The sequence below is a fragment of the Diadema setosum genome, chromosome 19 (assembly GCF_964275005.1).
Source record: "Diadema setosum chromosome 19, eeDiaSeto1, whole genome shotgun sequence".
NCBI lineage: Eukaryota > Metazoa > Echinodermata > Echinoidea > Diadematoida > Diadematidae > Diadema > Diadema setosum.
This window is the reverse complement of record NC_092703.1, coordinates 12,965,412-12,979,487: the sequence shown is the minus strand read 5'-3', so window position 1 is coordinate 12,979,487 and position 14,076 is coordinate 12,965,412. Positions and strand designations below refer to the sequence as shown.

The following is a 14,076-nucleotide window of genomic DNA, read 5'->3' as shown; positions in this document are numbered from 1 at the left end:
ACTCGTCGTATCCGGTTGTTTGTACTTTCATGATGTTTTGAGTGGATCGCGATAACGTGACCCGCAAAATGTCATGTGACAATGTTTAGCCTAATTAAAGTCGTTTTATTATGAGAATACTCTCAAGCGACAAGAGAATTATCATACGTGTACGTAACAACAATAATTTCATCTAATCAAACTTAAAAATAATCAATAAAAATAAAAAATTATGTAAACTTATGAAAAGAGTTATTGTTTTATTAAAGTTATATGATCATAAACAAAAACAGCTTTGGGAAGAGGCAAGCATTGTAAATGCTCTAACCTTTCAACCCATATGACTGCACAGCACAACACGTGGGAAGTGAAGTGCAGTGACCGTAGTGTGCTTGTTTAGCTTCCGCGGGTGCAATCGAAAAGAAGGCCTGTACTCCGAAAGAAATTTCCCGCCACTGACGAGAAGATGCAGCGAATAGTGTCAGTAAATTTATTAACATTTTGAAAACCGTGTTATAAGTGTGTTTCATTCTTGTACATTGGCGATTTGTATGAATTGTTGTAGTGTTGATGTTGATGCTGCATGCATGCTGTTGATGTGCACACACAGTATACTCATACGTAGTAAATTACAGTCCCACATACTCTCTGCTCTGCTGTAGATGTAGTAGGCTAGCGCTAGTATAACTGCACCACCAGCGACCCCAAAACGTAAAGTTTACGTGTTTAATTCTGGCTAGCGCCCCGGGATTAGCGCTAGTAGAGCTAGAGTATGTTCAGTCAACCCAGTCCAACTTTACTCCAGTCTAGGTAGCTTTAGCTTTTTTAGCGAGGACTGGATGCGGATGGGGAGGGATCGAGGATCAGGGAGGGAGTGAGGCTGATGAGCTGAGGCCATGAGGGACCCGGCGGGCGCGGGGCTTATACATTTAACAATAACATTTTGTTAGATTATGGACTTTCCAGGATTATTTGTTTGTTGTTTGTGTATTTGCGAGAGAGCGAAGCGAGTGAATTGGGCAGTAAATTTACTTTTAATCTTATAAACACTTGAAGGTGAGACAGGTGGCTGAGCCTTTTGTTGTTCTAACATTTAAACAATGAGTAGGGTAAGGGCACCAGTATTCGGTCAGGCACCGGTATACGGTCACTTATCACTAGTCACCAGCCAGTAAGTTCAACTGTCAAAACACACGCAAATCACACTAATTCACATACTTGCACTCTCATTCACAACAGGAAACTCCCTTAGCCCCCTCTAAAAATCCATCCAAAATCCCAAATTTTACCGTCAAAAGTGCAGAATCGGCGCTACTTTCCAAAAGCGCGCGCGGATAAGGCCCAGTTTTAAGAGTACGCGTCACCGAAAAAGCGCTAAAAATCGAGAAATATGCCGTTCTCTCGCGGGATTTTTCGCTTATCACAAGCTTGGAGTGTAATGGTATCCTCAAAAACGCAAAAGAAAAACAAAATGTCCGTACGTGCCGATACAGTGTCCCAATGTACAAGGGTTGAATGCAAGTGCCGAGGCCCCAGTATTCGGTCACCAATGGTCGCCGCAACTTCCCCGATGCAATTTTGCGCCAACCAGGTAGCGCGCGCGCGCGCGCGCTTTTCAGCTGCCTTGAACACGCATTGACTTTGAACGCGCACATCGCGTGACCGAATACTGGAGCCGATGACCGTATACTGGGGAATTTTCAAGGTGAAATATTTCGCGATTTTGTGCAATTCTGTGAGATATTTAACGAAATGAAAGTTGAGATTAAAGAAATTTGATATATTTCACATACATTGCTGTAGATGTGATGTATGTATGTATTATTTTAGTTTGAAAAATATTGCAAAAAGGCTTAAGTGACCGAATACTGGGGATGTTACCCTAACAAGAAAATAACATGTTAACTTCAGGCTCAGCTCAGCCAGGCCTGTACTAGTAATATAGGGTCGGGTTACCAGTATTCATATTCGGTCACCTTCTGATACCGGAATTACTTTGTTAAATTGTAGGTCACCTATCACTTATCAAAAGCTAGCTCTCTAAGTAAGTACAAGTCACATGCAACGCACTCAAATCACATTTCACATACCAACAGGCACTGTTGTTCACAACAGGAAAGTCCACTGGCGCTGCACAGGCCCTGTTCCCCTCCAAAAATCCATCCAAAATCCCCAATTTTACCATCACAAATTCAGAATCAGCGCAACTTTTCCAAAGCGCGCGCGCGCACAAATTTAACGTAGTGTTAACTGTTAAGAGTATGGGTCGCTGAAAAAGCAATAAAAATCGAGAAATTATATACCATTCTCTTGCGAGATATTTTGCTTATCGCCAGCTCAGAGTGTCATGGACTATGGTATCCGCAAAAATGCAAAAGAAAAACTAAATCTCCATACCACCTGTACGTGCTGATGCAGTGACTAAATGTACAGGGGGTAAATGCAATTGCCGACTTGCCAGAATTCGGTCACCAACGGGTGCTGCAACGTCCCCGTTGCAATTTTGCACTAAAGGGGTGTGGGCTGGCACAGTGCATTTTTCAGCAGCCTTGAATGTGCATATCGCCCGCCTAAATTCTCATCGTGGTGACTGTACTCTGGGGGATTTTAGGGTGATATATTTTGGGATTTCGTGAAATGCTCAAAATAAAAATTGAGATTAAAGAAATTTGATATATTTAACATATGTTGCTGCAGATATAATTTATGTATGTATCATTTTGGTTAAAAAAATATTGCAGAAAAGCTTAAACCGAATATTTGAGGTGTGATACTTTACTACTATTTGTGTGGTGCTTCTCATCATTCTTATCCTTTAATGGGCAGTTTAAGTCCAAGTTTCTGTATTGGCTTTATGTAAGGGATATAATGATAAATATGAAAATAAATATCTGAGTAATTACATAAATAAACTAAATGGATTTTTCTATACGTAAATAATATTTTTACCATTTTGTGTTGTACAATGTACCTTTGACATCAACAGCTGACTGACATTTTCAACGCTGACATTTTTCCTCTGACTTCAAAACCTCTGACAGTTTTATCTCTGATATTTTAGGCCAAGTACCGGTAAAAAAGAAATAGTTTCTCCTCTGGATTTTCTGAGAGATGTGATAAGGGAGACCCTCCTTACTATTTGATATATTACAATTTTTTATTCAAAGCCACAGTACAGCATAAGTCACTAGTGCACTGTCTTGTATTATGATTTTTAACCATGTACATTCACAAGCTAAACTACTTGCATTTGAGTTTCCATAGTCAGATAAAAGTTGAATATACCATTAATATTAACGCTTTCTAAAAATTTTGGAATGACTTTGCAACACTGCTGTGTGCAACCTGAACATCTAAAAATTGACTATTGACTGATTGAGTTCAGCACATGCAGCAGGGCTTCTGTTCAAGTGATCGAGGTCATTCCTTAATGCGTAAAAGTGTCTTTTACCCGACTTTGTTGGAGACTCAAATGCAAGTGTGTTTAGGTTATGAAATATTTAGGGTGAGATTAACGGGAGAAAAATTGTCTCGGGCCCCTCCTGATTATTTGACCACTGTACATTTGTATGTACATGTATTGAATGACAATGCTTCTCCTTTGAAGTATGGGGTCAAAGGTCAGGTTTTGAAGCTAAGATTACAGTATTTCTGAAATCGTTTAAAGGTCTTTAAGAATTGATATGACACAATTACTGTTTGTAATAATTGTAATTGTTATTGTGCAATAGTTTGATATTCATGATATTTGTAAATGTGTTTAAAAAATCCTGCTGTTTAGCCTTCTTGGCAGTAAAGATATGTGTTTTGCAATATCATTAATTATCTAGTGCTACTGTATATTAGAAATGGATAACCTGTTTGAAATTCAAGTTAATTATATTTTCGCAGCACTGAATAAATAAATAATTGTTGCGGTTGTTCATTTTTATACCTTTGAATGTTTGGTTTTTGTTTTTGTTTTTTGTCCTTTGAAATATCAGAAAGCCAAAGAATCAGCGCGTGAAGAGGGCGCTTGAGAAGCGGGAGCCGAAGCTGATCGAGAACAACAAGACGTCGCTCTTCATCCGGGGCGGACACACCAGCGAGAGGATTACCGCTGTCCTCACCGAGCTCCACATGCTGAGGAAGCCTCACAGCCAGATATTCAGGAGGTGTGTAGACACTACTGTAACCTTGTGGCAAAGTATTGGTGCTGCATGGATCTAGAATCTATGTGAAAATCATGAAAAAATAACATTAAGGGATCTTCTCTCATTCATCATTTCATAGTCAAGTAAAGTCCACATCTTTGATTGGCTGAGCAGGACAAGTTAGAAGTGTGAATGTTTCCAATTTTGTGTTAGTCAGGAATAGCTTTCACTTTAAATAGGTCTGGGAGAGCCGTTGTTTGTTGCAAGGTGATAGAGTTTGAGTTTGTTGCCAGTTATACTATGAAATTGATTTCTTTTCTTTATTTTGTATTTATTTTTTCATGAGAACAGGTACAGCCCTTGCTGGCAAACCCATCTCATATCCTCCAAATTCTACCCAGATTGTGTCAAAATGCCATGTTTTGGGCATTGATACTAAACAATCACAGATCTAATGTTGAGAAATGACATAAAAGACAACCTTTGAAAAGCCTTGATACAAGGCAATTGCAACATGTGGGTTCACCTGGCGATCTAAATGAAATTCATAAAATTTTCTGATTCTAGAGTTTGTGGTACATGGTACTTCCTTTGGCAGTTAATGTCAGTCTCTGATGTGTCAGGGTTATTCTGTAAATGAAGTTAAAGTGGTGAGCACTGCAAATTTGTCTTTCTTGGTATTGTATCTTCACAGAAAAAACATCATGCGCCCATTTGATGACCAAACATCACTGGAATTTATGGCCCAGAAGAATGATGCTTCACTGTTTGCGTTCGGATCTCACTCCAAGAAGAGACCAAATAACCTTGTCCTAGGTAAATGCTTGATGGAAGAAATAGATGTAAAAATGGGTAATGTGAAAGCAGTGATTTCAAAGCAATGTGACCATGATACACTACGAGTAATAACAAAATTAATATGACTCTGAAAGGTGCCATGTCATCTGGAGTTAAGAGAGCATTTCTTGCAGTGATCACTGAATTTGGTTTCCTATTGCCATGAACATTGAAATGCCAGGAAAGTTCTTTTGCAGAACACTCAGCAAACCGATATTGTGTACACATGATGTAGGTGCATGACATAAACATGCTTAAGTAGATTTTGCTTGTGTACATTGCTGTGGTGTAGTGAATTTTGCTGTTTATAAGGAGCATACTGCTTCCCCCGGCTGTTGTTTGTGTATTCATAACCCCGACTGGGTTATGGGTTCCAAAGGCAATTTACAGTTTAGAAACATAGGAACAAACAAGCACCTGGCACTCTGCCTTATTTGTCATACTATCAGTACAAAGAATTTCCTTGTCATAACAAAACAAGTTGAATATGTCAAAGCTCATTACTAGCAAAGACCAACCAATCACACTTACACTATACATTCTTTTTTTTAGATATTTACCCATGAGTGAGTTGGTAGGTTTAACAGTCATATCGGGGAATTATTTTACCCCCTCGAAATTGATTTGCAAATTCAGCTGAGTGATCAACATTTCAAGTGGAATTGTGTACACTTCTACAGAAAAATTGCTACACAAATGATATTTTGTATAGCAGTAATATAAAAAATGCATAGCAAATTGCTATGCGATACCAGGAAAATTATTCCCAGCATATACATGTGATCAAAAATGTTGTTTTTGCTTGTCTGCACCTAAGAAATTGTGATTAAGTTATTTTTTTGTTATCAGCCCTATTTGCATGTATGTCTTCTTATTTTAATGCAGAATGTTATGAAAATATGGTTTGCCTCAAAACTGACACTCTCCCATTCTCTCACATCCTCACTTTCAGGTCGCATGTTTGACTACCATACGTTGGATATGGTGGAGTTTGGAGTAGATAACTTCAAATCGATGCATGAATTCAAGGTGAGTGTATGCATCCTGCATTTGCACTGTGTCCAAGGTTTTGTTGTTTTATTGAACTTAATAGGCTGTATTATTGTTCATGTAATTGTAATGTCACAAAAGTAGTTTTTCTTTTCAAACTTTGTAATTTATAGATTGCCGCACTGCATGTTATCTCTTCTTTTGCAAATTATATTTGTAATACATGTGTAGCTTTATGTGAAGAAAAGGCTTTCAAGAAATATGTAATAGAAGTGAGTCAGGCGATTGAGTTCATTAATGTGTCAGATGTTCCAACTGTCTGCTTTGTTATAAACTTCTTGAAATGATCTATATTTATATATACATATCCGGGGGTTCCACATGGAGCCAAGCAAACTGTTTATAAATACCAGATCTTTCTCCTTTTTCTTGTTTTCCAGACACCAAAATGCACAACAGGGACTAAGCCGTGCTTGATATTTACAGGAGAAGCGTTTGAAAATGATCCTGACTTACAAAGAGTCAAGAGCCTGCTAATAGGTATGTAGTACTGATGAATTATGTAATAATGAATAGTATATTTCCCCTTTCCTTTTGAATAAATTTGTAAACATGCAGAAAAGAAGATCATGAACTTGATATTGTGCATTCTTGCAAATCAGATTTGGCTGTGAAAGAGCAAATGAATTAATATTTACAGCAATTGATTGTGCAGTTGCATTCCTGGCACTGTTGATGTTATTTCTTCACTCTCCTTCATTACATTTTAATGCATGTGGTTGTTGTAATGTCTAAAATAGTTCAAGGAAACAGAAACCAAAATATAAAATGTGGATTGAGTGAACACAGCAATATTAGAAGAATGCATCAGTTAAAGTTTAAGGAAAATTTGACAATCAATTTAAAAAAAATGATTTTTTTTTTTGGAAGTTTCAGTGCCATCAGTGGATACTTTTGTATCAAGTATTATTATAAAATGTGACATTTATGATTTTTTTCTTTTTTTTTTGTTGGTCATAAACAGCATTGTAGAAGCTATGTCAGAAACCAAACTGTGATATACCTTGTATGTAACATTCTTTATACAGCAAGCAAACATCTGCGGATGAAATATTGGGGATCTGTGGATGAATTGCTCAAAGAAGGGCAGCTATCATTTTTCATCATTTAGCGCACTTTTTATGGGACGAGGGGGTAGGGGGGTGGACAGATGATAAGTAATAGCAAACATTTGTGTGATTATTGTCATTCTGATTCAGATTTCTTCCGGGGCCCCGTTGTGGAGGCGGTGCGGCTGGCTGGTTTGGAACATGTTCTCAGCTTCACAGCAATTGATGGCAAAATTCTGATCCGCAGCTACAAGTGAGTTACTTTTCCATTGCCAGGCACCCAAAGTTATTTGTTTTGGAAAGAAATTTGTGCAACGTGATGCAAATATTATTTATTCCTGTGTGTGGACAAGTTTGTTAGCTAATGTGAAACACATTTTGATGCAAAATGGGTCAAGCTTTATATGTTTTCTTAAACTCTTGCAATAAATTGCCCTATGTGGCATGCATGAACGGCACGCAAGAAGCCATCTATATTTTTTTAACCGGCCATACAAGATCTGCCCAGGATCACACTCATGGTTGTCATTTAGGCTTGTGCAGTTCAGAGATTCAGAGCACTTATATTTGCAGCTGAATGACAGTCAAAAATATAGTCGATTAAAAAAAAAAATGTTTGCATCACGATACAAATCCAGTAACTCCTTTGTGTGAATATGGCTATTGTGCATGGGGCAACAGAGGAAGAGACATCACTTTTTTTTTTCTTGCTGTACTTACCTTTTGGTATCATCTCCATACACTCATTTGCAATAATTAAGTATGCAGGAATGTACAAATACAGGAAAAACAGAACAAATTATGCTTGATATCACTTAGGTAATGAGGTATTTATAAACTGATATGGCATGTTCTCAATTTCAGTCAATTAATTGATTTGTAGAGCATGGAACAAAAACGAAAATCTACCTGTCTGACTTTGTGTGGAATAAGTGTCAAACCACATTTCAAGAAAACCAGAGTAGAAAAGGATTTTTGTATCTGTAACTCTTGGAAACTACAAAAAAATAAATCAGTTGCTGAGAATTCACTTTTAAAAATTGTTGCTATGAGTCACTCCTGTCTTTATTGCTGTCATCAGAGTCCTCTTGAAGAAGTCCGGAACGAGAACGCCGAGGGTGGAGCTGGCGGAAATTGGTCCGTCGCTGGATCTGGTCAAGAGGAGGACCCGACTTGCCACACATGACCTCTTCAAGAGGGCATGCAAGAAGCCCAAAGCCCTCAAGGTACATCTGGTTCTCTCTTATATATTTGATATGATTACCATTAATTTTTATGCATCTTGTGCTAAAAGGTAGTCAACTGTAGATGCCAAGTCATGCAGAAATACTAACTGTTACTTGTTTTTGCAGTATTGTTGTATTGCATTTTGCCAAGAATACTCCAGGTTTCATGGAAAATATTGTTTTTCCCCTCCCAAATTGTATCATTACACGTCTATTTGAAGAAATGTAAAAATATTGTTTTTGCAACAAAAACATGCCTTTTCAACCCTCAGAATACTGCAGTGTTGTTTACAATGTTGACATCCATGATCATGCCATCATCAAATATCCATTGAAAAATTCATAGCTCTACTCCAGGATCGTGAACTGGCAAAATTTTCACAAAATCAGGATATGCAAACCCCCCCCCCCAAAAAAAAAAAAAAAAAAAAAAACCCACGCTAAATATATGGCATATACAATATCTTGTATTTAGATATGCTTTGGGTCTTCTTTGCCAAAACTATTTTTTTCAGCCCAAGAAGAAGAAGAACATCAGCCAAGACGTTTTCAAGACCATGCACGGACGAGTGCACATGGAGAAACAGGACTTGGGCAAGCTGCAGATCAGAAAGATGAAGGCGCTGAAGCGGAGGAAAGGGGAGGAGAGCCAGACGACAGAAGGGGGCGGAGGTGCAGCGGGAGAGGAGGGAGCCGGTGGAAAGAGGGTGCGAACTGCCAAATCGGACTGAACCTGGCAAGCATGTGCTTAGAGAACAATCATGCTGTGGATGTACAATTTTGCGCATTGTGCCAAGAAAAGAGGACAGGATGTTCTGGCTGAAGCGTGAATTGTGCGGTGGACTCGCAGTCAAATATAAAGATTTTTGTGGCATTGCTGGCAGGCAAAGTTTGTTGTTTGACGGACACAGCCACCTGCCTTCCTAGAACTTTGCAGATCGTACTGTCTCTTATCGACAAACTGGGCGTAACGTAGAACATGTGCCACGGTGTTTGTTAGAAATATTTTCTGGCTGTTTTATCCTTCTTCCAAAGCTTTATTTACAGCTAAATCAGTCTCTCTTTGCTGCAGTTCCCATATTTAGCACTGTAATGCATAGGACTGCTTTTAAAAATCTGGTTGATGTGACCAAGACTGTACTCTTAGAAGCCATATCTCGATGGTAATGACAGAGACATACATATATGTGGACACATGGGACTACACATTCTGTGTGTTATAACTTTGATATCTCCCTGAAAAGTAATGACTGCATCAATATATAGAGGACTTCGAATATGCTTCAATGATTAATTTAGTGGGGCAGATATGTGACGGCAGCCATATTTGATTTCTAAATGGCGGCTGACCCCATGGTCAGATCTCTTGGATCCGACAATTTCTGAAATCAGCGGCGCAAAATACCCCTATATGCGAAGTTTCATACTTTCCGCCGGATGTGAGCATCTCAACCAATTTTTGCTACATATCTGCCCCACTATTTTAGACACCCTCGGTCCAGGGAGACATGGCAGTACATGTACAGGTATATGCAGACCTAGAAATACTGTAGCCACTCACAGTTTGGTTAAATGTCCACTTGAGTATTGGAGTAAAGACTCTGTGGGCTTACCAGTGCCTTCCCAACATTGGTTTACAAAATATGTGTTTCAGTTCCTGCAATGGTGAGAAGCAAAGAATGGCACTCTGAAAGCAAGTAGTCAATAGACACAAGCAGCTGCGAAAGAAGCCTTTGTTCTGTTTTGGTGTGAACGAGGAAAAATAACCCCGAGGAGTGGTTTTTATAGGGGCTCTTGTCGTAACAAAATCATTGAGTTAAATCCTTAGTATATCCGCATTTTGTTATATCGCGGTTTGAAAGAAAGTACCCCTTTGTTATACAGGTGAACTTCGTTATAATGAATACAGATACAACTTTTTGTTAGCATGAAAGAATTTTACCTGTGAAATTGTAGTTTCGTTTTCTTGCTTTGTCTGTGTTAATGAGATTTGGCTATAATGAGAATATTCTTGCGTTTCCAACTATCTCATTTTAACAGGGTTCAGCTGTAGATGGAGTCTATGACTTTTCTGTATCGATTGTCCTCTATATTTACTGAAAGCAGAATATAGGATGAAGGGGAAAGTTTGGTTGCCAGAAAGATCATATATTATATGAAGTAAAAGTTTGTGTGCTTACTCTGAGGCATGTACTGTATATGATTTGAAGTAAAAAAAAACATCCCTCATGGACTGAACACGACACACAATTAAATGTCATCCAATTTGTACCAGGACCACGTGTGTACAGTGAAACCCCGTTATAACGAGGTCCGTGGGACCGGCGATATTACCTCGTTATAACCGGTACCTCGTTATAACCGTACGCATCAAAAACAAAGAAAAACATAAGCACGACGTCATAATATACCCAACAATGAAAGTTAAGAACATCCTTTGCGTTGTTATTACACAATTATGGATCATTATTATCGAGAGAATAAAGGGAAATTATTTGTGAATTAGGCGAAAAAGTCGGGGTTGAAATAGGTTAATTCGTTATTTTTCTTCCGAAAATCTCTTCGCATAATAGTGCACAATATGTTCTTGAGAAGTATAGGCCTATATTATATTAAAATCACATTGTATAAAATGCGTTGTTTACCGTAACTTGCGAGGTATTTTTACGCTGTTGGTGTCAAGCGGGAATGCGATAATTTCATGAATCATTTCGGCTGTATTCTTATACAATGTATGATCGTTGCGCCCGAAAGGATTAAAATGCGTTGCTTATTTTCTTCCGAAAATCTCTTCGCGTTTTGTACATCCGTTCTTGAAAAATAAGCGACAGGATTGAATTTAGAACGTTGTGATCCTTTTTACGCAGATCTGTTCCTCATAGACCATTCTGAAAGAAAGAAAATCTTCATTGTGAAATGCGTTATTAAAATTGTGATAATGAACAAACCCAGATCTATTCAAATTGTTAAATGCGTTTGTTTCTTTTTCTGAACACCGACTAAGTAGCTTAACATGCGTTATTCAACTATTTTTACGCTAATGTCAACCGTCGAGATCGCGATGATTTCAGAGTAACATTCGTGCGTCGTTTAGCGTAACTTGCGGGGTATTTTTACGCTGTTGGTGCCCAGCGGGAATGCGATGATTTCATGAATCATTTCGGCTGTAATCTTATATAATGTATGTTCGTTGCACCCGAAGGGATTAAAGATGCGTTGTTCATTTTCTTCCGAAAATCTCTTCGCGTTTTGTACATCCGTGCTTGAAAAATAAGCGACAGGATTGAATTTAGAAGGTTGTGACCCTTTTTACGCAAATCTGTTACTCGTAGACCATTTTGAAAGAAAGAAAAATCTTCATTGTGAAATGCATTGTTAAAATTGTGATAATGAACAAACCCAGATCTATTCAAATTGTTAAATACGTTTGTTTCTTCTGAACACCGATGAAGTAGCTAAACATGGGTTATTCAACTATTTTTACGCTACTGTCATCTGGCGAGATCGCGATGATTTCAGAGTAACATTCGTGCGTCGTTTACCGTAACTTGCGAGGTTATTTTACGCTGTTGGTGCCCAGCGGGAATGCGATGATTTCATGAATCATTTCGGCTGTAATCTCATACAATGTATTATCGTTGCGCCCGAAAGGATTAAAGATGCGTTCTTTATCATCTGCCGAAAATCCCTTCGCATTGTATACATCCGTTCTTTAAAAAATTGCGACAGGATTGCGTTATTCAACTATTTTTACGCTACTGTCACCAGGCGAGATCGCGATTTCATTAATTATTTCGGCTATAAAATGCTATAATCATACACTCGTATTTGCTAATCAGCAAAAGAGCTGGAAGTCTGGACTACAAATGGAAAGGATATAATGTTGAGTTGCACACGCATTCCAATTTCCATATTTGCCACGAGTGTCGCTACATGAAAAGTTTTTGAGTGCGTTATATTTTTTCCCTCGTTGCGCTGTGGTCTGACCTATAACATTACTCACGCGTGTGATCTCGCGAAAAAGAAAATCGAGTGATTATGTTTAATGATTTAGTAGGAACATCGAATGGTATTAATGTGTGGTTTGGTTTTTTTGCGTGGTTTAAAAGAAAACATGGAAGGAACCATTCTCTGCAAAACGGGAAAAAGGCATGGATAGCGTGCATTCGATTTTCAATGTTTCATTTGTCTCGTGTTTGAAAAGCGGCAAGTCAAGAAATGGTACCTCGTTATATCCGATCAAATCTCTTATGTTTTTCTTTATCATGATGCGCCGAAAATGTCCTCGTTATAACCGGAATCTCGTTATAACCGAACTCGTTATAACCGATTCGTTTTGCCATAGGTTTACACGCAAAGGAAAACGGGACCGACGCGATCACCTCGTTATAAGCGGTTCCTCGTTATAACCGAACTCGTTATAACGGGGTTTCACTGTACAAAGTTGTAATTTTTGTCTCTGTAGTCTTTCAGCAGCGCAATGCATGCTCATTTATGTAGAACACAATATTGTAGTATGCATTAAATCGAGTTGTAACGGAAGTAGCAGCACAATGCATGCTCATTTATATAGAACACAATACAGTGAAACCCCGTTATAACGAGTTCGGTTATAACGAGGAACCGCTTATAACGAGGTGATCGCGTCGGTCCCGTTTTCCTTTGCGTGTAAACCTATGGCAGAACGAATCGGTTATAACGAGTTCGGTTACAACGAGTTTCCGGTTATAACGAGGACAATTTCGGTGCATCATGAGAAAGAAAAACATAAGAAATTTGATCGGATATAACGAGGTTCCATTTCTTGACTTGCCGCTTTCAAACACGCGACAAACGAAACATTGAAAACCGAATTCACGCTATCCATCATGTCTTTTCCCGTTTTGCAGAGAACGGTTCCTTCCATGTTTTCTTCTAATCCACGCGATAAGACACAATAATACCTTCCGATGTTCCTACTAAATTATTAAACATAATTATTTGATTCGGGTGCGTGATGTTATAGGTCAAACCACAGCGCAACGAGGGAAAAAAAGATAACGCACTCAAAAACTTTTCATGTAGCGACACTCGCGGCAAAAAAAAAAAAAAAAAAAAAATGGAAATTGGAATGCGTGTGCAACTCATCATTATATCCTTTCCGTTTGTATTCCCGATTTCCAGTTCTTTTGCTGGTTAGCAAATATGAGTGTATGATTATAGCCGAAATAATTAATGAAATCGCGATCTCGCCGGGTGACAGTAGCGTAAAATAGTTGAATAACGCAATCCTGTCGCTTATTTTTTTAAGAACGGATGTACAAAACGCGAAGAGATTTTCGGAAGATAAAAAAAGAATGCATCTGAATCCCTTCGGGTGCAACGATAATTAATTGCATAAAATTACAGCCGAAATGATTCATGAAATTATCGCATTCTCGCTGGGCACCAACAGCGTAAAAATACCTCGCAATTTACAATAAACGACGCATGTATGTTACTTTGAAATCATCGCGATCTCGCCGGGTGACAGTATCGTAAAAATGGTTGAATAACGCATGTTAAGCTACTTAATCGGTGTTCATTAAAAGAAACAAACGCATGGGATAACAATTTGAATAGATTTGGGTTTGTTTATTATCACAATTTTAACAACGCATTTCACAATGAAGATTTTTCTTTCTTTCAGAATGGTCTACGAGGTACAGATCTGCGTAAAAAGGATCACAACCTTCTAAATTCAATCCTGTCGCATATTTTTCAAGAACGGGATGTACAAGACGCGAAGAGATTTCCGGAAGAAAATAAACAACGCATTTTTAA

The 14,076-nt window shown here is 38.3% G+C and overlaps 1 protein-coding gene across 1 annotated transcript; it reads left to right on the top strand.

The window, feature by feature from the left end:
- Positions 1-344: 344 nt before the first annotated feature.
- LOC140243131 (ribosome production factor 2 homolog) lies at positions 345-10,517 on the top strand. Its single transcript, XM_072322860.1, has 8 exons — positions 345-459; positions 3,963-4,133; positions 4,807-4,928; positions 5,902-5,978; positions 6,380-6,479; positions 7,199-7,301; positions 8,130-8,274; positions 8,790-10,517. The coding sequence occupies exons 1-8, from the start codon at positions 446-448 to the stop codon at positions 9,003-9,005; spliced, it is 948 nt and encodes a 315-aa protein (XP_072178961.1). The 5' UTR covers positions 345-445; the 3' UTR covers positions 9,006-10,517.
- The last annotated feature ends 3,559 nt before the right edge of the window (positions 10,518-14,076 follow it).

Excerpts from the sequence above, each read along its gene's own strand:
- LOC140243131 (XM_072322860.1), top strand. Across the intron at positions 6,480-7,198 it reads AGTCAAGAGCCTGCTAATAG|ATTTCTTCCGGGGCCCCGTT; the intron begins GTATGTAGTACT and ends ATTCTGATTCAG. Across the intron at positions 8,275-8,789 it reads AGAAGCCCAAAGCCCTCAAG|CCCAAGAAGAAGAAGAACAT; the intron begins GTACATCTGGTT and ends TATTTTTTTCAG.